Genomic DNA, 27,517 nt, shown 5'->3' with positions numbered 1-27,517 from the left:
ACAGATGTGTTTTCCTTTATGAAAAACTAAGAGTTAAGGTGCACATCTGCACGGCTGTTAATGCAGCACAATATCTGCTGTTGCCATACAATACACACTACAGTACATGCCATACTGACATGCACGCTGTCACAGAAGCTTGATTTCCATTTTGTAAACTACACTGAACAAGAACATCACATAATTTATACTGTAAAACAAAACTTCATAGGCTTTATCGAGCTTTTTTTCTATCAAGCCACAAATGTGCATCTCTTATAAAAAAATATTACCATTAATTCTTAAGGATTAGTCACTGGACTTATGTTCCCAAGTATGAACTACATCTTTGCTTGCTGATACAGAAATGGAGGTCAAAGTCAAAAAGGGTGAGTTGTTAGTCTTGTGCATGAAAACTCATCCGAGACTTACTACATGACTGAGGTAACAGATGCGCAAGAACACTCGTGCCATCGTCAGCTGGGATGCAACACCACGAGAAGCAAAATTGAGAAAAAAAAATCTAAGCAAAGAAAGTGTCTGTTCGTGCAAGGTGTATGCAAGCGAACTTTTATAACCATTGATAATCAAGTTTCAAAGTGCAAATTCGGCACTCTTACGCAGGTTGTGCTGATAATTGACATCGACCACACCGCCACACACCAGCCTTCATCACACGAAAATACCTGCAAGACATCCCTTAACACCTTCACTGTAAAAAAATTAGGAAAAGCATATCGAGGACAGAAACAAATGTGTGTAGGAACCAGGTGGTGGAGATCCAGAACCATGGCTTTCTCCTACGAAGCAACGGTTTTTTGCATGGCACAACAGCATAACCACAGCTTTTTCCCTTTCCTCCGAGATTCATTCTCACACAAAGAACATTAGAAAAAAAAAAAAATGTCTGTCAGTGGGCTAGCCACATGCATAGCATCCGTTTGAGTGGCCCTCAACCACACTTTTCCAGTGCCAAATTCATTGGCTCTGGCGATAATTCAGGAAATGCCAGCAAACATTTCCTGATTAATTGTTAATTTATTAGCTAAAGAAATACGACTGGTATGACAACTACGAAATACGCCTGGTACAAAATATGACACCCCACAGTTATTCCTGGCTAAAGGAAGATATCCTATCACAACCTCCGGAGATAAAATCTGGCCTATCGAAACCCCCACATAACCCCTTAAAAATTTTTTTTCCGTGTTTGGTCCTGCTTGTCGCTAGAGGCTTGTTTAGAAATTTGACAGCTTTGAGAAGAAGTTTATCCCACTTTAGGAAGCGAACACCATGACAGCATACACCTTGTCGAGAGGGTTGGAAAAGCAGCACTCACTCTTGATCTGGGCATCGAGCTTCTTGAGATCCGCCCTGATGTCGTCGAAATTGACGAGTCCAGCTCGCTCCATGTCGGTCGGCTCAGGTAGCGGAAATTTCGCCTTCTCCTGGGAAACGTCCTGCAGCAACAAGAACGCAGCACAATGAAAAAAACATTTTTTCCAAGATTTTTCCAATTTCTTTTTCATATGACTATTGTTTTACTTGTGCAACAAAGACATCATCAAAACAAAGTGAAAGACAAGTTCTGTTGCCTGCAACGCTCCTACACGTCAAACAAATATAAACCTGGGAAGCACAAATAGCGAGAGGTCCAAACTCTTGTCGGCAGAGTTCAGCTTTTTTGATCAAATGCAACAAATTTCACTTAAATCGGTTCAGCAATAGAATAATACAACCATTTCTGCGTTTTAAATTTATTTTAATAAAAATTGCAGTTCACCACAAGCTTAAGTTTCTTCTTAACTTGCCTCTCTAATGCATCCCACTATGGCTAGCATTTTCAGACACAGTTTACTGGTTTTTCATACATGTTGCCATTAAATCATGATCTAGAAGAAGCAGCTTCCACTAGGTTTCAGAAAGCAATGCGCATAAGTCTGAACAATGTTAGCTACAATGTACAGCCACTCTTTAAATTTCAATCCTGAGGCGATCATGTTATTTACGAATAGTTCAACCCGATAATTATATGATTCCCCCTACCAAGTTATTTTTCAAAATTCAACTGAAGCTATAAAATAGCTGAAATAATACCCCAGCATGTTTCTGTTAAAGGTTTCGAACTGCACACATTTGCAAATGAATGCACGCATGCAAATACATACAGAAACTTCAGATATGTCCTTCATATAGAAGATGCATGTGTAGGCATGTCTCGCAAGTTAATACAGATGTGCTCACTAACAGTAAACTAAACTAATGGCTATAGCACAGCTAACTAGTGGCACAAATAAATGTTAACTGCGTTAGGGAACGCAGCGCCAACAATGTAGACAAGAAAAACACACACGAGTGCATTGAGCACAGTACTTAACATTAACAGCACAAGGCTTCTCTGGAGGCAGCTGCAAGAGTACAAGGGAGGGTCACAATGAACAGTTTAGTGCCACGATATAAGTTTTGAAGCCCTTACCTCCTGGAACTTGCTTATATAGACTCTGACAATGTAGTGAAGAAGAGTCAAAGAGTTGTCCTGGAAGATGAAAACAGAAAGATATGTTAGTCTCACCCGCAGTGAGACGAACACCAACAAGCTTTTCGCATGTGCAATCGGCCCACCTTGCTCTTGACGTCCTTCAACTTGGCCAAGATCTCGAGGCCAAAGCCATCAGCTTGTCCACGACTCCTATTCCCTGCGACACAAGCATTCCACTATTGCCAGCCTCGTGCATGTGCACATCGTGCCATAACGAATGAATTCAGGCAATCTTTGACAGGTAGAGGTGTGAGAACATTCAATACTTCGAGTTTAAATAAATAGCCTTTACTCATTTGACTTGTGTTCGATTTGAGAGAGTACGCTATTCATTACAGTTGAACGTTTGCTTCTGCTCAAAAATAACCATCTCTGCCATGATTCCAAGTGTGGAGATCAAGCTTACTTTTGAGTATTCCCGGAAAGATACAAGTTTCAACAGGCTACAATCCTTGAACATCGTGCTGAAGTTAAACACAACCCTCTGCCTACAAAAAGCAATACCATAAGCCCCTTTTGATCACAGAATAATGCAACAACGGTATTCTAAGAGGTACCTTGCCAGGTTTGATAAGAATTTTGATGCTTTTCTCATTATCATGGCTGTTAAATAGCGTTCTTTCTTGCATCAGAAGGCTTTCAACTTAATAATTAGTGCACTCACCTGTAACAAATCTTTTTTCGTGAGATAATACATCATTTTATATTCATAACCTATTATTTTTGTACATATAACTCACCTAACATGACTAATGTTTGTCCTGGAGGTGCAAAACTTTATCAAAAATTTGCACCAGTTTTCCAGAAGAATAGATAAATTTGGATGCCTCCTTAGGAAGACTGAATTATATTTTGTTACTGAAGGACATAAGAGAACACCTATTGAAGCCTCTGAGAAGAATAAAGGGATTTGAGGGGTTCAACCTTTTTACGAGTTAAAACCAAACGAAAAAAAACCGAGACAGTGAAGCCAGAGAAAGTATAGGGGAAATTAGTTATGCTTAATTGAATGTATAAAGAAAATGCAAGAAAGAAGTGAAAACGGACAAAAGGATAACCTGTCGCAGCTGGTATTGAGCCCTCCTCTACACTTCACGTGCGATGCCTTGCCACCTGGATTGAATTCTGCGGTTTTAAGTGCCAAAACCATGACCTTGTTACGAGGTGTGCCATGGTGGGGACGGGGGGGGGGACTCTGAATTAATTTTGACCACCCGAGGATCTTTAACATGGGCTCGATGCACAGCACACAGGCATTTTTGCATTTCGTCCCCATCAAGATGCAGCAGCTGCCAGCTGGAATTTGATCCCGTGACCTCATGTTTGGCAGCGCAACACCATAGCCACTGCAAGCCACCATAGCGGGTTGCATTACCAATTACCTTACTGTGGCCACCACCCACAGATCCACCTTTTTTTTTGTTCTTTTTTTTTTGGGGGGGGGAGGTATTTGTGTATGTGTACTAGATCAGGAGCTCGATGTTTGTTAGTATTCAGTTGCATAATAGCACTGCAGAATGGCATTCAGCAGACCATAATGTAGTGTTCTTCAGGTGGTTTATGTAGCCTACAAAACTTCATTTTTATATATAGGTCTATTAGTGTATCGGTCTAAAAATCAATGTTGCAAACACATCACTAGCTTTCACACCGATACACCCAATAGAGCTGTTCGACTGATACACTAATATACGTAATAGACTAATACACTAATAAACTGTATCAGCGTCAACAACCTTATAGCCCATTAGATTTTGTATATAAATTTGTGCTAGGGAAAACGCGTGCAGCTTATAAATGCAGTGCACACCTGTCGCGGCATTTACTGTGCAGGTGCTTCTGGCAACGCAGGGAGGCAGGAGTTTGCCACGCATCATGTTTTTTGCTGCCAAAGAACAACCCACCATGTGGCTGAAGCTTGGCAGGTTGTCTACATCATGGACGCTTGTTTTCACATCAATTAAACTTACGAGTTCCGTCATTGGGTCTTGCTTCTACTGTGCAGACATAAGCAACTATCCATAACTTTTTCTTTCCTAATAAATTGTGCACTGGCTGGTGACCCCCTCTCTCTCTCTCTCTCTCTCTCTCTCTCTCTCTCTTTGAGCAGTCCATTTATTATGGACATTGGGACATAAACAGGCAATGTGCAATGCTTAGGTTTGTTACAGGCAGACTCGACTGTGTAGCTCGACTATATATGCTTATGATGAATGTCGAATATAACCGATATATTTGTGCCGGATGCACTTTTGTTACAACAAAGGCCGACAGCAGTCTTAACTGAACCGGCCACTAGCTGACACAGGCTGTCAGTCCAGGCAGTTTTGTATCTATTCCATGCGACTTATCAATAAAAAAGAATGAGCCAGTATCAAAAGGCTTAGGTAGCTTACCTCCGTTCATGTAGTTGCCTAGAGCCAATATAAGCCCCAGGATAGTGCGCACCTCTTTACTGTGTAATAATGCCTGCAGCAGAGAGGAAAAAAAGAAAAGACAGCTCGAGTCGGTGTATAATTAGCATACAATCAAACGTGAACAATTCTGAAACTACTTCAATACCTTATTCCACTTCCAGGTTAAATTGCACTTGTAACAGTGGTTTAAATCAGACTCCCAAAACGTGCACTTGATACTATGTTTCATGCGTGAAAACTGGCCACAGGGGGATTTACACATCACACTTCCACGTAATTATGCCCAACAGACATTCCGATCAGTTCTTTTCTGTTGGCGTTTTAATTTATGCAGATGGCATACATCTCAACTACAGCTGTCCCTGCAATGCCACAGTCAAGATCACTCAAAGGGATTTTGAAGAGGCGAAATCATTTTCAAACCAAACCTAGCTGTGGCAAAACCTACGAAGAAGAAGAAGAATAACTCTTAAGGTGTCACTCTCTCAGCCCTTAGTTTGGGCTCTGCAGTGCCTAGGAAAATTGGACGCTACCCAGAAAGGTTACAGGAGGTTTCCCATTGGAGTTGACGAGTTGTCTATAGGTAACCCATTTTTTTTCGACTACTAACCTTGTTTGAAATTAAAAAGGATAGGCATCGTGATAAGAGGCAGGAATACAACGCCATGGATCAGAAAACAAACAGGGGTAGCCGATATTCAAGTAGACAAAAAAAAAAAAAAAAAGAAATGGACCTGGACAGGCCATGTACTGCATAGGGCAGATAACCATGCAGTGGTCTATTAGAGTTACAGGACGGCTGCCAAGGGAAGGTAAACGCAGGCAAAGACTGCACAGAATTATGTAGTGTGATGAAATTAAGAAATTCACAGGCACAATTTCGAATCAGCTAGCTCAAGACAACAGTAATTCGAGAAGATCACTGGACAAGGCCTTCGTCCTGCAGTGGACATAAATTTGGCTAGCAAGTGACCACTTCCTTAGCACATTTTTGTTTTTAAGCGTTCAGTTAAAGTATAAACACCTCTATTTTAAATAGTTTCCCTGATTTTCTTTGTGTACTGGGCAAGTCAAGTGATATACCTGAGGAATGCATTACACGTGAAACGGGTTTTACTGAAGGACATGATACAGTGCAATGCACACGTGGTTGCATCGTTGTGCTTGAAGGGGTCATTGAAAAGGGTCATTGTCATTGACCCCTTGAAGGGGTCAATGACACCTAATCTTTAGCTCGAACTATGTTAAAGTGCACTCCTCCCACAGCAAGCTTGCAAAATTTCAGTGCATTCGGTACCATTGAAAATTTCGTTTTTTTTTACCATAGTCGAACCGTAGAGCAGCCTGGCAACACCGACAGGTGAAATCAAGCCCGTCCTCTGCGGTCCATATGCACTACATACCTACGGTTTTGTTTTCACATGTGCATCTCAGCAGTCAGCCCGAAGTAGTTTGTGAAGGAAATCGCTGGCCTGTGCCAATTTTACTGTGCGAGTGAAACAACAGAAAGCACAATGCAATGGTGATGCCCTTGCTGCACCGCTGGGGCCAGAGTATATGGAGCAAGGCATCCAATGTGGTTTCGGGCCATTTCAGGGCAGACGACACAACGGTGGCCCCGAAATTCTTGACATCGCACAAGCCATACCAAAATAACAGTCAGTATCTGTAGGTGGGAGGAGCTTGGAGGCAGCAATTTTAAATTGAATATTTACAGGTTAAAAAAGCACTCCGAGAGCCTAGTTTTATTTTTTTGCATGCATACAAGTATACTGTCCCCACCCTCTTGTCTACGTTAAAATATCATGGCCTTTTCAGTGTAAGCGCAAATTATCCCAACAATGTTCTCCCACAGGATTTTGCCAATCATGTTTCCATACAAACAGTTAGTGCCACTTCACCGGTTACTTGGGATGTGAGCAAGTCAAGCTGCCCAAGAAGCAAATTCCATTTCTGTATTTGACAATAAATTCATTTGAACATAATGTAGTTATACTCCCAGTCATCAAACATGAGCACTACCCCACCCCGCATGTCACCTGGCATGTCATCTTGAGGTTGTTCAGCTTGTTCTCCACGGCGCTGATGGCCTCTGTGTAGGTCGACTGGAACATGATGCATCCGACACGATCGGCATACTCCGGAATGCGAGACAGATCGAGCAAGAAGCGCTCTGGCTTGTCTAACGGAATGTCGGGCTTCACAGCTAGGTGGTCCTGAATCAGCTTCAGCTCCTCATTTGTCGGGCGCTGTACGAAGCGTAATACAGGGTACAGTCACCGATAAATAATTCGGACGTGCTCAATTATTTGGTGAAGTCTACTTCTAGGGAAACTCCATTTTTCTCAATACATGCGAAATGCAGAAATGCTCTCCTTTGACAAGCTGCGTACCGACCTGAATAAAATGTAGCATGTAAGCTTGTTAAAGCCGAGTTCTACTGACCATAGAAAGCGGAACGTTGATTTAGGGCTTCAAAAGAAAAAAAGTTTCTAAATATCGGCAAGTTTAAAAAGAAATTGTAGCACAAAGTTCACAAATCCTTAACTCTGCACTACAAGCTGCAACTGCTACAGCATCTGAAGTGCACAAATTTTGAGTACGAGCCGACAGCTCACAGGAAATTGTTACAATGCTTACAAAGGTTTTGTACAATAGATCTACTGACAAATAAGTCGTACATTTCAGAGCAGCATATAATACATCAGCCTTGTTCACTTTAGATGTCTCAAGAGGTACAGATTACTCAGTACATATAGTTTCTATTGCCAGGCTAGAGTTGCAAACTTGATGCAAGAGTTTCCAGAAATATTGCAATTCTCAAGAATTTCCTTTAAAAGATAGACAACTGAAACAATTATTTCAAACAGACTGCAGATTTTAGCTTTCTTTTTAAGTGCAACAAATAATTAAATTTGGCATTCTGCGGATGCCAAGCAAAACGCTTGCTTTGTTCTCGTGCATTTAAACAGGATCTCTCGAGCTACAGCTTGCTCTTACAACACTCATCATCAGTGCCACTTTAGGTCACCGTTGCTGTAATGTGACAAATGGAGTCTTTATTGCATGCACTTGTGCTCAACAGCTCTACGACAAGCGACTATGACTGGTAAAAACAGCTGTTACACATTAAGTGCTTTTTCCACATGAAAGATGCATTGTAGAACAGGCTTACAATTTCATAAAGTGCTTGAAGTGTGTCCAAGCTCACGACCGATGTGTCGAAGTTGTAGATGGCTGTAACAAACAATAATACCCGATAACAATGGTAAATCGCAATGGGAAAAGAGGCCAGAACAGTCAATGCCGACAGTAGGTCCCGACATGCGATAGACGTATGATTTCCGCACGCTTTCAGATTTTCAATGCACAAAAGCACCGAGCTTCCCAGGTGAGAAATCGAATCCCCAATTTTGGTCCCCATGTTGTTTAACACGGTGAATAATCCCCAAATTTGCATTTAACAGTGTTTTGACATCTCAGAGAAATAATGCAAGTGCCCGTTCAAACACAACACACTCTTCAATAAACAGAATAATGCACATTCAACCCTTGAGAAAAACATGCCAAGCTGGCTTTCCCACAATGCAACATGGCATCTGACTGACTGCCAATATGCAGACAGCAGCGCATTGTTCCTGCTTTCTTGCACTTGTTCCCATCATATCTAACCCGTGAAAGTAGGAACAATGCACTGGCTGCCCAGTAATCACCATTTGAACAATCTGTTGGATGTTGAAATGGCAATGATGAACCGTACAGTGCCAAAATGGAGTCACTATAGGGTGTAAGTTTGTGCCAAGGAAAACAAGCAGCATACAAAGCACAACGACAGCAGCGAGCAAGTCGTTGGTCGTTGAAATGTAAACCTCACAATTCAGTCTTATTACACAAGCATCAGCGCACATTCTAGACTAATAGCTGGTGTTTCCGTACTTTCAAGAACGCACAACACTAGCCCTGTTGGGTGCCCTGTCTGGTAGATACAGCATCAGCGCCAAAACTTTAGAAAATTCAGAACAGCCCTTTCAGTTACATTATGCTCGTACTGAGACATCTCAGCCCAATTTGTATCAGCTAAGGAACACGCTTACTGCAAAAAAGTCAAACCCAAGCAAGTAGAAACGCGAACAATGGACTCATGTCATTGTTCCCGTTTCTTTGGCTTTGTTGTTCTTTCTAGAGGCAAAAAGCTTGTCTTACCATTCTCCACATCACTTATTTCGAGGCGAAGGCTTGATATCAGAATGCCGACGTTTTGTGATCGTTTCTGATCAAGAAGCTTCGCCACCTGCAAGGACAGAAAAAAATATGTTTGAGTAAGCAATGTTGATTCAATTTATGGATGCACTAACAGAGCAATAGTTTTTCAGGGGTTGACTGCAGCTTTGAGAACTTAGCTGGGGGCTTAGGCATTACTGTTTTATTTACATGTCGAACCTCACCACGACGCTAAGTACATGTATGTGATGCTCAAGGACTGTTCAAGTGAAATCGCAATGCAAGATTAGTTCATTTGCAGTCAGAAGTATGCAATCTTATTAAAGCATATAGGGAAAACTAAAAACTTAATCGAGATTCGCTACATCAAAGCTCTGTTTCTTTTTTTGTTTTTTTTATGTACAGTAGGCTCCTAAAGCTTATGGAGCAAGAGTCCCTTAAAAAAAAGTTCTGCGCAGCTTGTACCCGCGTATCAGACAATACTATGCTGACCACAAAAACTAGCACAGCTCGCAATTTGAATCCAGGCCGCATGCTTACGCTGCGGAAATACAGATTTTTCTTGGATTAGGTAGCCTGTAAACTTTTGATGTTGACCGTACAACTTGAGAAAACGGCAAAGCGGCCAGGCATATGTGCTCACAATGGCACAAGAGCCCTATGCTGTTTCATACTTAGCAGGCAATGCTACGAAAGCTAAAGAGACTTCTCCAACAGCTTGCATTCCTGTCTTGCAAACTTAAGTCTCATACTCTAATGTCGCAAAATATGACACAATTACTATATGATAGGCATCACAGATGTTAAGCTATTTTTACCACCGAACAAGCAGAATGACATCTCTGCAGCCAGCTGCCATGGCCTTGTGCACACGACCAAAAATATACCGTGGTACTTCAAATACTGACAGCCCAAAGGCGTAAAATAATACACAGTGTGACGTGAGTTGCAGTTGTAATACAGTAGAATCTCATTAAATGAGAATCACTTATATGGAATGGCTGCTTAAATGAAATGGCCTCATGTTTGGTTGTTACTGTATTACAGGCAATGCAAAAAATAAAAGACAATTAAATGGAAAATTTTCTCAAAATTTGCTTAAACGTAACTAAAATATTACCAAAAATAAAAATGAGTACCCCATCTCCACGGCACCGCAACAAACAGGCCATCACTGTTCCCCATTTCCTTTTCGCATTTTCTCATGACTTCCCTACATTATCACCAAGGCAGCTTTTGCTGGTGTTTTGGTTAGTGTGGTTCTAACGTGACTGTGGAGTGGCTGTGCTTTCTTTGTGCTGGCAATGTCGCCAAACCAAGTGTTTGCAAAGGCTGCATAAAAATGCCCGCACACTGCGCTCACGTATGAGATGAAGATCGAAGTTATCGGTGACTTCGAGGGTGATGCTTTACTAAAATGGTCATTTTCTTCGACTAAATGACTGTATTACTTTTTTTTCTGTAATTATGTTATGTGTTGCTAGCTCTAGTCAGCTACTGTGTGCAAGAAAAAAATTTGTAGGGACATTCATAATTGAACGTGCTACACCCATGGCCTGCTGTTGGCAATACAGCATCTGCCTCTTTCAAAAGAGCATCTTGTGTACCCTTGAGCTCGGTCTCTCGGCAAATGGAACTCCTGATAAACAACTTATTTCCCTGGTGCCATGAGGTACCGTTTAACGGGAGCCCACTATATATGAGGTAGTAATAAGGGTAGAATGTATCACAGATCAAACACAGATGCTGCGAGACACTTGGAGTGAGACTTCCATGACCACACTGGTTGCGTAGCTTCAGCAGCGTTGCCTGCTAAGTGTGAAACAGGACTATAGGCCAGTAGGGACGCATGGAAATGAGCTCGCATTATGGCCTCACGTTGCATAAACGCTCCAATTTATATGAAAATGTGTTGCATTCACAAAGAAGAAAAAAAGAATGGTGCGCCTCAAAGCGGCCGATGGGCACAGCGACGTGGTACCTGCTTCGTCTTTTCCTTGGCACTTTTCGTTTTGGCCGTGGGTTTTTTCTCCTGAACCTGCCTCGAGAACAAGTTTTCGAACTCGTCCCAGTCAGTAGGGGGAGTCTCCTCCAGGCTCTCCCACAGTGTCTTCTGCCTGGAACAGGAGAGGATTGACAAGATTGAGAGAATGGCTTCTCAAAGTTCCGGTACTCGAGCACCAAACTTCTGTCCTTCAGCACAACGAGTAAATGTAATTACTAAGGATAGTGTCCTTTCACACCTTGTGAGCATTTCACCTCGCAATAGGCGCATGTTGCTGCGTAGTCAAACTTAGTTGTCCGGCATGAAATTACTTTCATTGTACCACACATTCATTACAATCATGTTTATTTAGTATGTACTGCTAGCCTTATATATAAGGCTGTAGCACGGTCGGGACACAAATACAACTGTGAAAGTGGTATCGAACATGGTTAACCGTTTCTGTTAATAACAATTCAAAATATTGTGGACAAAGAATAAAGGTAGTACAGAAACTGTTCTGCAAGTCATGTCAATGTATGAAATTCATATACACAAAGGTATTAATAGCACTATAAACATAAAAAAATGAAAACTTACCACGAAAAATTACTGAAATGAAGAACACCAATACATACATTTAATTTTTCAAGCTAAGGTAGTAGAGAAATATAATTGGTTAGCCTTGAGACAAACATATCAGTTGAAATACTGCCAACGACATGTTCAAGTAGTGCATTCCATTCTGTCATTGTCCATGGGAAAAATGAGAACTTAATTGAAATATTGTGGAATCTATACTCTTTCAAGTGTCTACTATGTTTTGTTGTTCCTTATATGGCGATATGAATGGGAAAAATGTTAGATTTGTTATATCCAATGATTCCTCATATTTGTGTTCATTACACCCAAGGTTCGACTTGCTGCCTTGTCAACGAACAAACCTGGACAGTCATACGATGGCTGACCACTGGAAGCCTGAAGATCGTGTGGGGGAGAGTGGGGGGGCGGGGAGCTCTGGGTTAACATTGGCAACTTGGGGTTCCTAATTACACGCCTAAGTAGATTAGTCTTTTTTGCAGTCTACCCCATGATAATATGGCCGATAATCTAAGCCGCGACTTCATGCCCGGCCACATCCACTAGGCCACTGTGACAGGTGAACTACCAACTACGTATTGAAAACTGAACCTAAGGCATATGACATATATGTGAAATCGTGAAAAAAAAATTTTTTTTTTACATGCAACCATCTATTCTATTGTCCAATACCATTGCAATGATAATCCTTTTCACTAGCAAGGTGATCAAGGCCTACAGATCAGCCTGTACACTTCATGTATTTATGTTGCTACACACACACTTTGTTTGTCATTAAAAATTTATTTGGCAGCACCATAGTGTGTTGTGTTCATTATGCTAGACGTGGGAGAAGTGGCTCAATCAAGAGCCACATCGCAAGCATGTACAACATGGTGCTCAACTCATCTAGTTGGTTCGACGGCTTGTGGAGATCTAAGGCCACAAATGGGCTTGTGCAAGCCATGCGCCAGACGTATTGTCAGCCCACACAAGACGAAAAGAACACGTCTACTAGAAGACTATGTGCATGCTGCGTTACGCACTCTGCTGTCTTTTCTGGGCTTGCCGGCAAAGCAGCCTGTGGCTGCTTGGCCGTGGGCACTTGAATCCTCGTCCAGTAGAGGGGCTTCATCGCCGCCTTGGGGTTCACAGGTTGCTTGCGGGCTGCACAAAATTGGGCACATCAAGTCGTCAGTTATCTCAAAGGTGATGAAATGTTGCGGTATTAGAACAAGAAAAGCAATGAAAATGCAGCATGAAGAGCCAGAGCATGCGCGTTGCATTGCCAAAAACAGCCAACACATGCATAAGAATGAAGAGAAAAAAAGAAAGCTCGCAAGTGCTCATGCTACGGCTGAGTGACTATGGTGCAATAGTGTTATCAGAATTAGTCCACCCATGCCTTTCGTTACAGTGCCTCACTTTTTTTTCATTAAATAAAGGTCTTCGACCTTAAAACCAAAGAAAAACATACATGAAAGCCTCGGAGCACCCTAAATAGTTTAGTGCTATAAGAGCTTTTTAATGACGCTGTTTGAGTTTTGTAATCCACAAGAGGTGTCGCGACGTCATGATGCAGAAGGAAGTCGCATGCAAACAGGACGTCGTAACATTTTGGCACTCCGAACAGCTTGCTCAATTGTCAGCTATGCTGCTACATCGGGCCATGCAATCAATAAGCAGCATAGCATACAGCCGAGCAAGCTGGAACAAGTGCCAAAACATCCACGGACTTGACAACCTTTGAACTTGAAAAATACGACAGTTGTACTCAATACAAAAATTTGGCAAAATATATAGATTGATTATACAAGATGTTAGAGCCATTTATTAAAAGTCTTCAGGTTTCGCTATGTAGGGACGCTGTCAAGAGTCACTCTAATGTGTATATTTACAGATAGAACGATCTGCACCGCAAAAGTTCATTAAGCGTACTGTGCAATTTTTCCTAAACCGCAGTCGAAATTCCTATTGTTGTTAGACATTAATTCTATTAGTTGGTTTCACTGCTGCGTGGGTAGGTCGTATAATCAATGGCTCTGAATGCTATAAAAAAATCAGTTAGCATCTGTATTTGCATTCTCTTGGAAGTTTTTCCCTAAACTAGGCATAAATTAAAATATCCCAATGTTATTGGTGTCTATACAACAATTAATAGCAGCTTAAAAAGCTAGCATTTTGCAATAAAATCGTAAAGTTGGCAAGTAGGCATCACAATGTTTTGCTCCCACGTGACTGCCTTCCGTGTCATGACATCAAGACACATACACCCTGTCAGAAATGAAACCGAAGCTTGGTTCATAGAAACACTATTATAGTAACAAACTATTACGAATACTATTAGGCTTGCCAGTATTTTTTCTAGGCACATATCATGCACAGATATCAGGATCGGCCCTCTTTACTGTGCATGAACAACACAGGTGTGAAGTTGCCATACCATAATTATGTTGATCCTGGAGTCACTTCCATTTTCTTTCAAACCCAAAACGGAAATGCATTATGACCAATTCTACAGAAACAGTGAAAATTAAATAGAGACTATTTCGTTTGGAATGAAACAAAGTGGCTTCATTTCTATTTAGATTTCTTCGTTTTTTTTCCCCCCTTCTAAACAACCAGTGCACAAGCACACAGGGCATGCAGATTTGCTTTTGCCCTTCTGCCATGCTGCCTAGAACAGCAAAACCCCCAAGTTGTCAATACTGGTACCGTGTGGAACTGTGTTGGAACTCAAGAAATGGAACAATAATGTGTGATCATTTCTGGAATGGGAACTGGCCCCCAGTGAGAAAGCAGCACAGCTGGTTGTCGATTGCATTTTGATGCGATTGGCATTCTTTGGACACCTTGGGCACTTTGCGGTCTTCCGGTATCTCTGCAACCTCTTTCACGGCGCTCTTCCATGCACGAGTACACTCCACAGGTGCATGTACAACTAACAAACTTTAAGTTTTGCTGTCAGCTAGTAGAAGACTGCATTGTCACTTTTGTTAGTTGATGATGAATCATGAAAGCCCATTAATCATCATCAACTAACAAAAGTGACAATGCAGTCTTCTACTAGCTGACAGCAAAACTTCAAGTTTTACACCTGAAATAAATGCCTATGCAATCGCATCATAGTTCACCCAGTCAGAGGCACTGAACCGCAATTCTACAGTGCCAGCAACGCAATACTGGCTGTGGTTGGGAGGCCGTGTTTAATGAAGCTTTCTTTGCAGCCTCTGAAGGTGTAGATGCTGTGGCATGTAGATGTTATTATTGTAATTAACACTCACGATCTACTTCCCCCTCTACAGACAGTAAACAAAAGTGTCTTTGGCAATGCCGTGTGTTGCTACATTGTTGGAATGCTAATCACGATGTCGAGTCATTACGAGACGGGTTCTGGTGCAGTTTTTCCTCAGCGTGTCTCCCAATGATGTCATGCACATGAGGTTGGCTGCAAAAAACGACAAAAAAACGACCGTCATGCTCCAGTCAACTGACTTCGCAGCAAAGCGGAGGCAGCATATCCACCCACCATGGTTCTACCTTCCGCCAGTATGGACACTGTATGCTCGTACGCCGACGTTGTAGCAGAACAGTTGTGTACTATTAGTTAAAAAATGACACTGGAACAACACCCGTTTCCCAAAGGAAAGCGATGCCACCTCCCATGTGAAAAACCTACAATCTGAACGTTATCTCATGATGTCGCTTCAAACCATGGGATGTTATCAGCCCTTTCTGAAAGGCACACTGTTTAAAAGCACTTGCTGAGGGTTTATGCTTGTGCATATCGGACTGAGTAGTCAAGCGTAAACACACACATACACACACCATTAAAAAAAATTCGACTGTGGACCCCATTCCACAACGTCGTCAAGAAAAACATACCGCATTTACTCCAAAGTGCAGTACCACTTTAGAATGCGAAAATTTGAAAATAAAATTTTCAATAAGCGTCATGCGTATACCTGTGTGCTGGTTAATCCTGACAAGCTGCTACAAGATCGTACTAGTCCCGTGTCATAAAATTCGTTAGCAACTGTCAATGTGTTCAGAGTGGGCCACCAGTGGTTGCATTTATTTGCATGCCAGTCTGAATGCAGTTAGAAACTTTAGTGAGCCTGCCTCAAACAAGTGCCCGCACCTGGTAAAAATTCAGAAAAGTGTGGGCCTTGCACAAGTAAACGCGGATCCAGTGCGTGCGTGTGCAGCTGCACATTTGCATACCAAATATTATATTTCATAACATTATGGAATCAAGTGCCGAGAGTGATGCTTGCCCCCCCTTCATTTCTTTTATGGTGTTTATGTGTTTGCGCTTACTTACTATGCCACTGAAGAGTTCGTCTTACACTGCAACCCTAAGCACAGCACACAGTTTTTTTTTTATTCCACCCCCAGTCGAATAGAGTTGCCTTGGCCAGGGCTCCAACCCACGACCTCGGCAGCGGAATGCCACAGCCACTGATGCATTTGCTATTAGAGCCATACAGCAGCACAATAGGCGCATTGCAGCAGCAAGCACACAGACACGACGGATGTTCAGAGGGTGCAGCAATGCAAGAAGTAAGGTACTGCTGGCTAGTAGCCATTACTTGACGACTCACACGCAACAGTGCCTGCTACTGAAGAGGGCATTATAAGGTCCAGCCAGAGGGAGAAGAAATGAGAGGTCTGTGGTGAGTGAACATTACAACCCTCCAATAGCACAACACGATTTCAAGATTTCTCGCAATACAGATTAACTCTAACCTAACACAACAAAAGAAACTTGGCCATAAAGAATAAAGGGTAGGTTTGCATGATAAGTGACAGCAACATGAACGTGCGAGCACATGGCCATCAATACCTGCAGCACCATCTCGGGATAACCACCTGGGTTATCGACGGGCCTCTTGCCGTCTGGAACTCGACATGCATGCACCCTCGTTGATAACCCAGGTGGTTTCCACGAGGCAGTGCTGGAGGTACCGACGGCAACAGGCTTGTATGTCCCTGTTAACATATATCTCAGTTCTGTACAAATAAGGCAAAAGGCAGGTGTGCTGCCATGCCCTGCAATGAAGGTAACATCAACATAAACTGAAATGCAAACAGGCTAACATCTACTGGAATATGCCCCCTATTTCAGGGTTTGTATGTGTTTGCACTAGTGCTAGAACTCTGACATGCTGCTTCGAGATTACATCAGGTTTAGAAACCAGCTATGCAGCAACTGCACATTGTAAACTAGAGAAATTAGATACTACAGGTATTCATTTGTTCTTTCCAGTGTTCATGTTACAATTTATCCCAATGGTAAATGCAGTCTGTATAATTTAACGCATTGTATTTCTTTACTGCTGAAAGCAGTGTTAAAAATTGTGTTTTGAATGCCTTTTACTCTGCTCAAACCAATTTATTTTTGCGATAGGTTGCAAGAGTCCTTGGGCCTAATCAAGCTGTTTCGCAATAGCTCTTTGGTCCCGGTGCTCCCTGGAATGAATCTGTCATCTCTCGAAATAAAGCTGCCTTTGAAATTGATCGTAAGGCCTGCCCCGATAATACATTTGGCTGTAGTACATAGGTTCAGCCTTCATCAAATCTATACGGGCTACTCCATGCCATCACAATATATAGTGCAATCTCAATAAACAGAAATGACTTAAATGTAACTGCCTCTTAAACAGAACACCATCCTCATCGTTGGTTGGTTTTGTATTCAGGCAATTGTATTCAGCTTTGCCTCTCAGTAAATGGAACTCCTGATAAATGGAACCAATTGCCCTGGTCTCTTGAGGTTCCATTTAAAGAGAGTCCACTGTATGTTGCTTGGTTGTTTTGTATAGCTCCTGTAGGCACTCCCAACACTGCAGATGGCAAGAACGAGAGTTCTCATCATTCCCCAGGATGTTGGAACTTATGCCACGTCACAGGAACATCCTGAAATAGCCAGCAGTCAGCCTAGCGGTTGCAGGAAATGTAGCCCATATACTTTTGATGAAGAGTATACGTCAACGCGAGAGAAAACACTGCAAAGAGCCCATGACAGTTATCACAGCGAAAGAAATGCACGCCAACCAAACACAGAATGCATACATCATCCAGAGCTTACCTGCGGCATAGGCGTTGTGCCAGCCTCCCACCGGTGGCGCCGGCATCGGCACTGGTCCCAGCCCCGGCGGGGGAGGAGGAGGGGGCGCCGGGGAGCCATGGACCGGCACCATAAACGGGGGTAGGGGAGGTGGCGGAGGGGTCATGCCCATTCCTGGCAGAGGGGGAGGGGGTGGAGGCGTGGCCATGCCAGGAAAGGGAGGAGGAGGAGGCGGAGGAGGAGGGGGCGTGGCCATGCCCATAAATGGGGGTGGTGGAGGTGGAGGAGGCGGCGGCGTGCAAGGAAATGGTGGGGGTGGGGGAGGAGGTGGAGGTGGAGGCGGTGGCGCTGCCTGGGAGAGTGCGGTTGCCGTGGGCAGGCTGCCAGCGCTCGTCACTACCACGGTGGGCAGGACCTACGATGAGAGAATCCAAGAGAAGCATAAGGTCCGATGAATTCGTAATACAACCTTGTTTGCACCGAGTTTCCTGTAAGCTTTCTTTAAAGCCTCGCAACTCGCTTTAGAGTTGATGGGGCAATTACGTTCATCTCATTGGATTTCTTGAACCATGCAGAAGCCAATGACAGCCTGTTTTGCAAAATCTGAGACACTAATTTCACAAATGTTTAAAGAAAAATAAGCCAATTGAAACTTTCACAACTAGAAGCTCTAGAATTTCCAGCTCCATAATGTGCAACATACCGTCATAGCGCTGGAAGTGAAAGTGTTCAAGATAAGCCTAAGGACAATGCTCATAGGCTTAAGGGTGATTGAAGTCACTAAGTATCCTGTGAATATATTTTGTGCTTCTCCTTGTAATGCGTTGGAGGTGTGGGCTCTACTCCACACATGACAAAGCTCCACAGCGGATTCTCCCTGGTTGCCTCTGCAGTGCTTACTCAAGAGGAGTATATCCCCAAGGGTTTGACTACCATCACCATCATCATGTCGGTACAGCCACGAGACTTGGGTACCTTTTCCCACACCAACTGTATTGACATACACGACCAGCTACAGATGTCAAAATTTACAAAAAAAATTTTTTTGCTCTGATACCCACTCTGCCCTTTTAAGGGACACTAAAGGGAAACGCTAAATCAATTTAAACAGTAATGTATTCTTTCAAAACTATTTTTGCCAATTTCGTGGCAAGAGGTGAAATTCTAGAAGAGAAAATAAAGGCGGAACTTGCACTGTTCAAATTTCGCGCCAGAACTTCAGCACCTGTACGTCAGGTCGACATCATGAATTTCAAAGTATTTTCTAATATTTTGGCCATTGTGCAGCAGTAAATTTCCAGAAACTTGCCAAGTGCAGTTTCTGGCTCCTTTAGCATGCAAAGTGCTCCGTGCTTACTGACAAACAATTAACCAGGCACGAGCATACTTAAAATTCACGTCATGACAAGGTGGTGCGGGAATGTCAAGGCAGCAATGTCACCCGTCTTGTTTTTTTTTTTTTTAAACCTTTTTCTGGTTGCCAAGCCTCCTCTCCTCATAGTAAGAGTGACGTTTTTGTTGTTGAAGCGTAATTGACCAAGACAGCTCAAATTACTTTTCTCTTCAGGCACTTCGGCGACCTTTAAAGATGTGGCTTAGGAGTGTGTTAGTGGGTCCTACACCACAGTCAAAACCTTTGACCGCTTCGAGATACAACCGTTACCCCAAACACTCACGGGCTGCTCGTCCGTCTGGCACTCCTGGTGACACGCGTCGACATGGGTCTGAGATTCCTGGGTTGAGTATTCCGCCTCATCCGTCTGAACCATGCCCACCGCAAACCTCCACTGCGCCTGGACCCATTTATCACAGGTAGCCAATCCAGCAGTCTGCACTTCGCAAGACCGCAGTACAGCGGAGAGGGTCTGCACTTCGCAAGACCGTTGCGACACCTGCGCCGTAGCGTGAGTGGGTGCCGGAGTCGTCGCCTGGGGTGCGTCTATGTCTCGCGCCTTCCTGGTCAGCTCTTCGATGCCGGCCAGGGTTTGGTACTTGTCGATCTGCAAGAGGAAAGAAATTACGCAAGTCAAACACACGTGTTGTAATATATGCGAAGCAAAGCATGAGGAGTGGTTAATTGAGTGCTATGAAACTAAATGTGACACAATTAGTCTTTATTGCCATTTTCTGCAATGTGCAATCACGTTCAATGTTGATGTCTGTGCACTGCAATATTCATACAAGCTAAAGCAAAAATGCATACAGCGAGTTCATGCAAGCACACACTGTGAGATGTCGACACAGCGATGTTGCAAGGATGAAGGCAATGTCACGAGGATGAAAGCAATGGCGCGAGGATGAAGGCAATGTGTGACAACAAAGGACACACACCTCTTGCTCCAGACGAACGACTTGGCCCTCGTAGTCCGTCAGCCTGGCAGCCTGCTCTCCTCGCAGAGAGAAGAGGGCCAGCTCGTGCGCTTTCTGCAACGTTTTGATAAAAAAACAGTGAGTAGGTTCCACAAGGCCAACTAAAGAATGAGACAGTCACTATAGCATGTGATTATTTGCAATGCCTTCACCATCGTGCAACACTGAAGAGATGGGAAGGAGTCTGCGTGCTACGCATTCATTGCTGTCACTTTGCACAGCTGGCACTCCACAACACATTAAAAAAATAATGCAAGCAATTTGACCCCATAAAGCTCCACACCCCTGTACCAGTTTTCTTTTTCAATGCAAAAGTGAAGAAAAAATATTGCGAGTAAAAGACTATTCCCATCGTTCGATGTCAAAGCCATGAAAGTGCAGCAACATGCCCATAATCTCTCTTTGCATTGTTTGTGTCTTAAATTTAAAACATTTTCCTTTGTTTACCTTACCAGTTCATCTCATCAGAAGTTAAGCTTCACAGTGGTGCACTGTATCTACGGGAAAAATTGAACAAAGGTCCCCAAACTGTTCAGGTTATCCGAAAATTCAGCTTCAAGTAGTTATCCTTAAAGGCAATTCATAGAATACTGCTCGATATATGGACGATCAAAGGTTAGTCCAATGCACAATGCTCGTTTCGTCTTTCAGTGCTCCTTTTGAACCAACTGTAAATAAATTTCATTGCTGAGGGATGGCGAGATTGAAAGGATGGCAAGATTGAAAGAAAATGAAATGGAAAAGAAAGAAAGAGCAAGAAAAAGAAAACGAAAAGACGACACACTGCGAGAAAGCAAGCTTTGAGATGTCAACAGAACAAACCTGCAGCTTCTCCAGCTCATTCCGGTGGGCCTTTTTCAAGCCCATGACCATCTGCTGCGCCTCTGCAAGACAAGTGCGAGACAAGAGCATTCCAAGTCGAGTGTTATAACCTTCGCATATGAGCGATAGTGCATTGCGCACACGCTGCAGCCTGCCAAGATGACAGTTCCATGGTGGGCTGCGGTGTTTCGCGGGACTTGCGTCAAACTTGTGCTAGCGGTGAAACGTGCCCTGAAGCTTCTTCAACAGGGATCTCATCAATATTGAAGGGATCAGCAGTGGCTGATAAAGGGAAGTCTCAACCTGAAGTCAATGTTTGAACAAGGCAACTTTGGCTGGCTAGCCAATGGCCACCCGTCAATTGACAGAGTGCCTGTGGCTCCAGTGAGGTGTGAAGCGAGACACGCAAGGGCGAAAATACCCTTGAAAGAGATTACTCAAGACACAGCCTTTGGATGTAGTCTGGATTATATTCTGGATTATATTCACGCACTTCATTTTGTGTTGCATTGTGGTTGCAGACAAGATGCGACAGCATCTCTTGTATTATCGACAAAGCTCCACGAAATGCAAGCATGTGCCCTAAATTGAGCTGTTGAATAACAAATCAAGTTTGCTGGGGATTCCCATGTAATGCCAACAGATGATAAATACCATGTGAATTTAATAGCTCATATTATATCAATGCTGCATCAGCCTTGACACACTTTGTAGCACTTATATTTTGTTTTCTATTTCATCATTTATCTTTAGTACAGGAGGAGGTCCCAGAGTTACAATAACTGTCAGGGGGACCTCTTATTAGTAATTTAACAATATAGTAATTAATACATTATGGCAACATATTAGTGACAGACATCAGATTACATAAAGTTAGGGAAGTGGATAATCAAATACAAGAAAGGCACTTATAATAATTGAAGTTCTCTGCTCACTTTATGCCACACGTTGTAAATTGCAAAATCAAAGCTCAGAAGACGTGAATTCATGTGTGCTTGCATAAATCCCAAGATTATCACCCCTTATTTATTCATTTATTTACGCCCCCAGAGCCCGAAGGCATTACAGGGGGTAATGCATTAAAACATGATAAATAGACCAAATACAATGGGTAAAACTAAACTTTCAAGTTATACAATTATAGCCAGTGGTAAATAGTAAATATAGCAAATAGCAGTCAGTAAGAGATAAGCAGCTTTCTATTTGTACAGCATAAGCTAAAAGTACAGAGGATGAAAATGAATGTGGTGAGTAATTAAATTCTGGCTACACAATGCTAGTTACCATTAGACAGTTTTAGAATAGGGGCCCCAAAGAAATAGCGTCGAAGCCACCGCGCATGCGCAAGATGCAAACTGCATTTGGGTTTTGCGTCGGGCATGCTATTTCACCGATTTAGTGGGAGCCCCAAAAGTTTCCCAAAAGATTTGCGTAAACAAACATGGCGGCACCCATCAAAGCGACGGCTCTAACCTAGCACCAAACTGAGTTCGATTCGTGGTAACGCGTGAAAAGCTAGGAGAAGTGACTGCGGTTATCGCTTTCTCTGAACTAGCATGTGTTATGAAGATCGATTCATTATACGCCGCTAATTCCGAATTTGATTGTGGATATTATGGTTTGTAGGCCTGGCATGGCTTAGCTTGGCTGGTGAGGGCATGTAAAGTTGGTTACACAAAACCAAGTGCAGCTAATTGTTTGTTGCTTAGAAAATAACCTATAAATTGTAATTAAATGCAAATACACAAAAGTCAAAATTACTATTCTTATCATAGAACAGTATATTTTATTTAATTATTTACTAATAGCTTTTCTTTGATGCTGTAGTGGCGCTGTCAGCGCAAGACGCTATCCACAAACGCAAAGCCCTATTCTAAAACTCTCCACTCCTGCGAGCCCCGACGCTAACACCCGCAAAGCTCTTTGGGGCTCTAAACTATTGGGACCCGTATTCTAAAACTCTCTATAGCGAAAAAATTAAGATTATTCGTAATAGTTATGATTTCTTTGGGAAGGAAGTTCAGTTCAAATCTGCAAGACAAAAAGTAGTCCAAGAAAGCTTTAAAGTGACAATATTCTATGCCTACTCTGTAAAGGTGATGAATGCGGTGAAGATACAAGTTAATCATAGAGTGAAGAATGATGATATATTTTAAGGAATAAAGTTAACGTCTAGATTTTTACAGCAGGAAGCAAGAGGTGGAAGTTCAAGGTACTAGCAGTTCAATAATTCAAACATGTAAGCAGAGTAATTTTGGGCGAGGTTTGTTGAAGTAATAAGGTTAGTAAGGTTGTAATATTATATGAATACCTGCCAACTCTACAGATTTGTTCAGGACACTCCCAAATTACAACCAATCCTTCGGACTGTATGGTCACAGACACAAATCGCTCGAAAATCGTGCCCAACCTCGCCACGATGCAGCACAGCCGCATCGTAATTGCCATGATGCACTAGGTAGCCAGCCGAGGTCAGATTTAAATGCAAGCCATTTGTGTGCACACAATGTAGGCCTAGCTCAGTTGACTTCAGATAACGACATGCATTAACGAGTGCGCATGAGGTAAAATCTAATAGCCATTGCATAATCGCTGGGTTTCTTAAGTCAGCTCTGCCGCTACACACTCTAGCTATGCGGCGAAGCATATTACGAATGCAAAGGGGCCCCTGTCACGGGATGCAGCGTACGCTTTTCTTTAATTATACAGGAGCGCACGCGCCGTCTCTGGTCACAGTACGAACACCGAGGCATCTAATAAGTGTACTGGCAGCCATACAGAACTGTGATGTTTCTGTGCACCCCCCCCCCCCCCTCGAGAAAAAATTGAATTTTTAAAGTTGTTCTGCATAGGAAAAAAAACACCTGGTAAGGTCCACATGCCATTGCTGAATAAAAAGTGAACAAGTGCCAACCCTGGTGATTTAAAAACACGCTGCTCCATGGAGCACACAGTCTAAAGAATGCTACTTTGGCAAGCTTCCAAGTGCTAAGGCACAAAGCATATGATACACACAATGTACGTCAAGAGCAAATGTGACAATTGCTACAGTGACGAGGCCTTACCTGCTTCTGTGTATCGAAGTCCTGGCCTGGCATCACTTTCCGAGTCTGGCGGCGGCCAGTAGTCCGTGGTCAGTTTGCCGGGCACAACGTTGCTTACCGGGCATGCTGGCACTTCAGAGTGCGTCCAGTAGTACATCAGGTCAGGCTGTAGAGGAAAAGGTTACAGAATCATTAGCATGCAAACACTTCCTTTCTTCATTCGTAACATTTGTAACAGGTTTCAAGTAATCCCTTGCTTGTGAGTTTATTTCAGTTTTCTTAAGCTATTGCATTTGAAAGCATATATGTTTCTGTACGCATTTTTAATGTTGCTTTTGACGTTGTAACTTTTAATTTATTAAACGAATTTACTTAATAGGAGGTCCCTTTCAGCCATGAGCTATGGGACTTGCTCCTGTGTACTTTTATATGTGTGACAGCATTGATGTGAACTAAAGTGCTCTGTTCTGCTCTTATGGACAAAGTTGCGGTCAAAATCACAGATAAATGTTTCTCTAACATGTTAGCAGAATGTCTACTGTAGGCTAAAAGAAAAAAGTGCTGGTGGAATGGAAACAAGCTCTATTTCTTGTCATTAGCATAATGAACTTAACACCAAAGAAGGATGACAAAAGAAATGCTCTCTGCTTAAAAGATCACAGTAAGCCAAATAACTGGTGCCTACAGGCAAAGCAACAACTATTTCTCTAAAATATTGCCTCAGTTTACGCATTTATTGAGTAGACAAGACTAAAATGGCAAAAACAAGAAAACTGGTTTTGCAGGAGCACAGTCAAAATATTTCATAGCTGTGGCTCGCCATTGCTTCAAACTTCTAGAGAATGCAAACAATACGAAAGCAATTCTTCAGTTTGCACTAAGCAGGCAGAAAGAAGCAGAAAAACTGACATCGTAATCCACTGTAAATTCAAACTGGAGAAGTAAAACAACTGTGCTTGAAACAGGTACTGGCATGATCAGCCGTAGGCTTTGTTCAATAAAACTTCAGTTGGTAGTCAATCCAGTCTTGTCTCTGACACCTATGACGCCTCTACTTCATGCTGTAAAAATAATGAAATACCAACTTGGCTACTTTATCATTTTGCATTCTACTTGTTAAGTTCTGTAAGAAACATACTGCAAGGCCTCTACTATATTAAGCTTCATTTTTCACTTAGCAACAGATTAGACAAGGAACTTTCAAGGACTGCTGTGGCCATAATGTTACGCATCTGTGGGCTTGCTTGCTTATTCAATCATTCAATACTGCCAGCAGCATCTTGACGGCCAAGGCAGGTACAAGGTTAACACCAGTTGTCAGTTTGGTGAGAGAAGTCCACCAAAAAGTTCAGGAATAAAGTAACAAGCAGACTTTGCAAAAAGTATAAAGAAAGATTGCAGGCATATAAGAAGGTTTACCGAATGGCGGGAAAAAAAATGGAAGCATGATATTGCCACGACAAACTTGGTGACATTCAAGTTGCGCGCCCTTTGCATTGGGCACTGTGCACGCCGTACAGTGGTGTTGTTCAGTTACAACAGGCAGCGATCTTCGCGGCACGGGCAGCCAGTTGGACCCGGCTCGCATGCGCCACGCGCACGAGGTGTCACGCGAGGAGAAGAGGAAGACGGTTCGAGCCCAGTCTGGGAACGCGACTGCCGCGGATTTCTTCACGACCGCAGTTTCCTTTACTTGTGGGCACAAGTTCGCCTTTAATAAATATCCTTGTTTTACTAACATCGTTACATTTCTGGTGGAGGTGCTGGGTATGAGTCGAAGCCCCACGAACGAAAGTCAGCGTAGCCCCGACAACCCGCGAGTCCACCCCGTGGAACTGACACCTGTACACCAGCGGACCAGCCGCCGTCTTCGAGGTGACTCTCCCGAATTCGGCCCTCTTCTCTTCTTGCCAAGAGAAACTCCCACAACGGACCACGCCACAATGACTACCCAGGTAACACCGGCACAGCTAGTCGTAAGCCAACCTCGCAAGCCGCCAACATTTCATGGTGACTCGTTCGAAGACGTGGAAGATTGGTTGGAACTGTTCGAGAGAGTGGCGAGCTTTAATGAATGGAGTGAGAGACAGAAGCTCCGTAACGTATATTTCGCTTTGGAAGACTTCGCAAAAACGTGGTATGAAAACCACGAACCCTCCTTGACCTCTTGGGAGGAATTTCGACGACAACTGCTAGCGACGTACGCCAGCACGGATCGTAAAGAAAAGGCTGAAATCGCACTTCAAACCAGGAACCAGCTCACAAACGAGAACGTGGCGATGTACATCGAGGACATGTCCCGCCTGTTCAAGCGTGCTGATCCCACCATGAGTGAAGATAAGAAACTGCGCCATCTCATGCGTGGAGTAAAGCAGGAACTCTTCGCAGTTCTCGTCCGCAACCCACCGCGCACGGTCGCCGAGTTCAGATGTGAAGCAACGACCATCGAAAAGACGCTGGAACAGCGGGCTCGGCAATACAACCGTGAGGCAAGCTGCGCACCTGTCCATGTCCTCCCTGGAGGCCTGCCAAACGACCTGGGAGCCATGCGGGAGCTTGTCCGGTCAGTGATCAGGGAAGAGCTCAACAAGTTGCAGATACCTCAGGCTCCAGCTGCACTATCTATCATCGATGTTGTCCGGGACGAACTCAGGAACGTCATACGGGATCCAGAGCGTGAGCCACAGCCGACGCGGCGCATCCCAACGTACGCCGACGTACTTAGGCAACCCGCGGTACACAGTAGTGGAGCAGTTGCGACGACCGTTCCCTACCCGCCTACAGTACGCAGTGAACCTCGTCTACTGGAACCACCGGCTGCCTATCAGCCTTTGGCACGCAGTGCACCTCGTTTTGTGGAACAAAGGCCCCGGAAAAGTGACGTCTGGCGTGACCACGAGCGCAGGCCTCTGTGTTTCCACTGCGGAGAAGCGGGTCACCTGTATAGGTTCTGCCCGTACCGTCAAGTTGGGTTAAGGGGTTTTCCCTTAAGCGCACCATGCCCCCGAAACGGTGAACGGCCAGCGGAGATCGAAGAATACTTGTCGACGCGCCAAAGCCCCGTTACTCCTCGCCAACGTCAACCACGATCACCGTCGCCCATGCGCTACCGATCGCCTAGCCCACGCGCGTCTCCAAGATTGCCTAGGCGTCGTTTACCAAGCCCACACCAGGAAAACTGAAGCAAGCGACCTGTGGAGGTGAGGCCGCTGATAACCAGAGTTACGAAGATCCTCCAACGCGATTCCAGTGCGGTGACGAGACAATTCCAGTCTACAGATGCAGGAACGAAACGATTATGTCAGATTTGCGGTTGATAATAGACGGATGCGAGCTGAAAGCCTTAGTCGACACCGGCGCTGATTATTCGGTAGTCAGCTTCAAGATGGCGAAGCACCTTAAAAAAGTTGTGACGAAGTGGACTGGTCCGCAGATACGCACGGCAGGTGGTCATCTTATTACGCCCCTTGGCCGATGCACCGCAAGACTTAC

At 43.6% G+C, this 27,517-nt stretch overlaps 1 protein-coding gene across 2 annotated transcripts in view; it reads right to left on the bottom strand.

Moving 5' to 3' along the window:
- Window positions 1-27,517, bottom strand: part of capu (formin protein cappuccino) — a 52,109-nt gene that overhangs the window by 12,739 nt on the left and 11,853 nt on the right. For both annotated transcript variants that reach the window (XM_072289366.1, XM_050180745.3), the window contains 14 exons: window positions 24,047-24,191; window positions 20,982-21,043; window positions 20,121-20,213; window positions 19,466-19,789; window positions 17,811-18,204; window positions 12,766-12,886; window positions 11,138-11,273; window positions 9,139-9,226; window positions 8,111-8,172; window positions 6,975-7,184; window positions 4,915-4,987; window positions 2,602-2,675; window positions 2,456-2,515; window positions 1,319-1,439 (listed from right to left, as the gene is read on the bottom strand). In XM_072289366.1, coding sequence (XP_072145467.1) covers window positions 1,319-1,439; window positions 2,456-2,515; window positions 2,602-2,675; window positions 4,915-4,987; window positions 6,975-7,184; window positions 8,111-8,172; window positions 9,139-9,226; window positions 11,138-11,273; window positions 12,766-12,886; window positions 17,811-18,204; window positions 19,466-19,789; window positions 20,121-20,213; window positions 20,982-21,043; window positions 24,047-24,191 — 1,963 coding nt within the window. The remainder of the gene's footprint in view (window positions 1-1,318; window positions 1,440-2,455; window positions 2,516-2,601; window positions 2,676-4,914; window positions 4,988-6,974; window positions 7,185-8,110; window positions 8,173-9,138; window positions 9,227-11,137; window positions 11,274-12,765; window positions 12,887-17,810; window positions 18,205-19,465; window positions 19,790-20,120; window positions 20,214-20,981; window positions 21,044-24,046; window positions 24,192-27,517) is intronic.

Source organism: Dermacentor andersoni, chromosome 7 (assembly GCF_023375885.2).
Source record: "Dermacentor andersoni chromosome 7, qqDerAnde1_hic_scaffold, whole genome shotgun sequence".
Taxonomy (NCBI): domain Eukaryota; kingdom Metazoa; phylum Arthropoda; class Arachnida; order Ixodida; family Ixodidae; genus Dermacentor; species Dermacentor andersoni.
The sequence above is the reverse complement of the archived record's forward strand: the minus strand, read 5'-3'. Positions and strand labels throughout refer to the sequence as shown.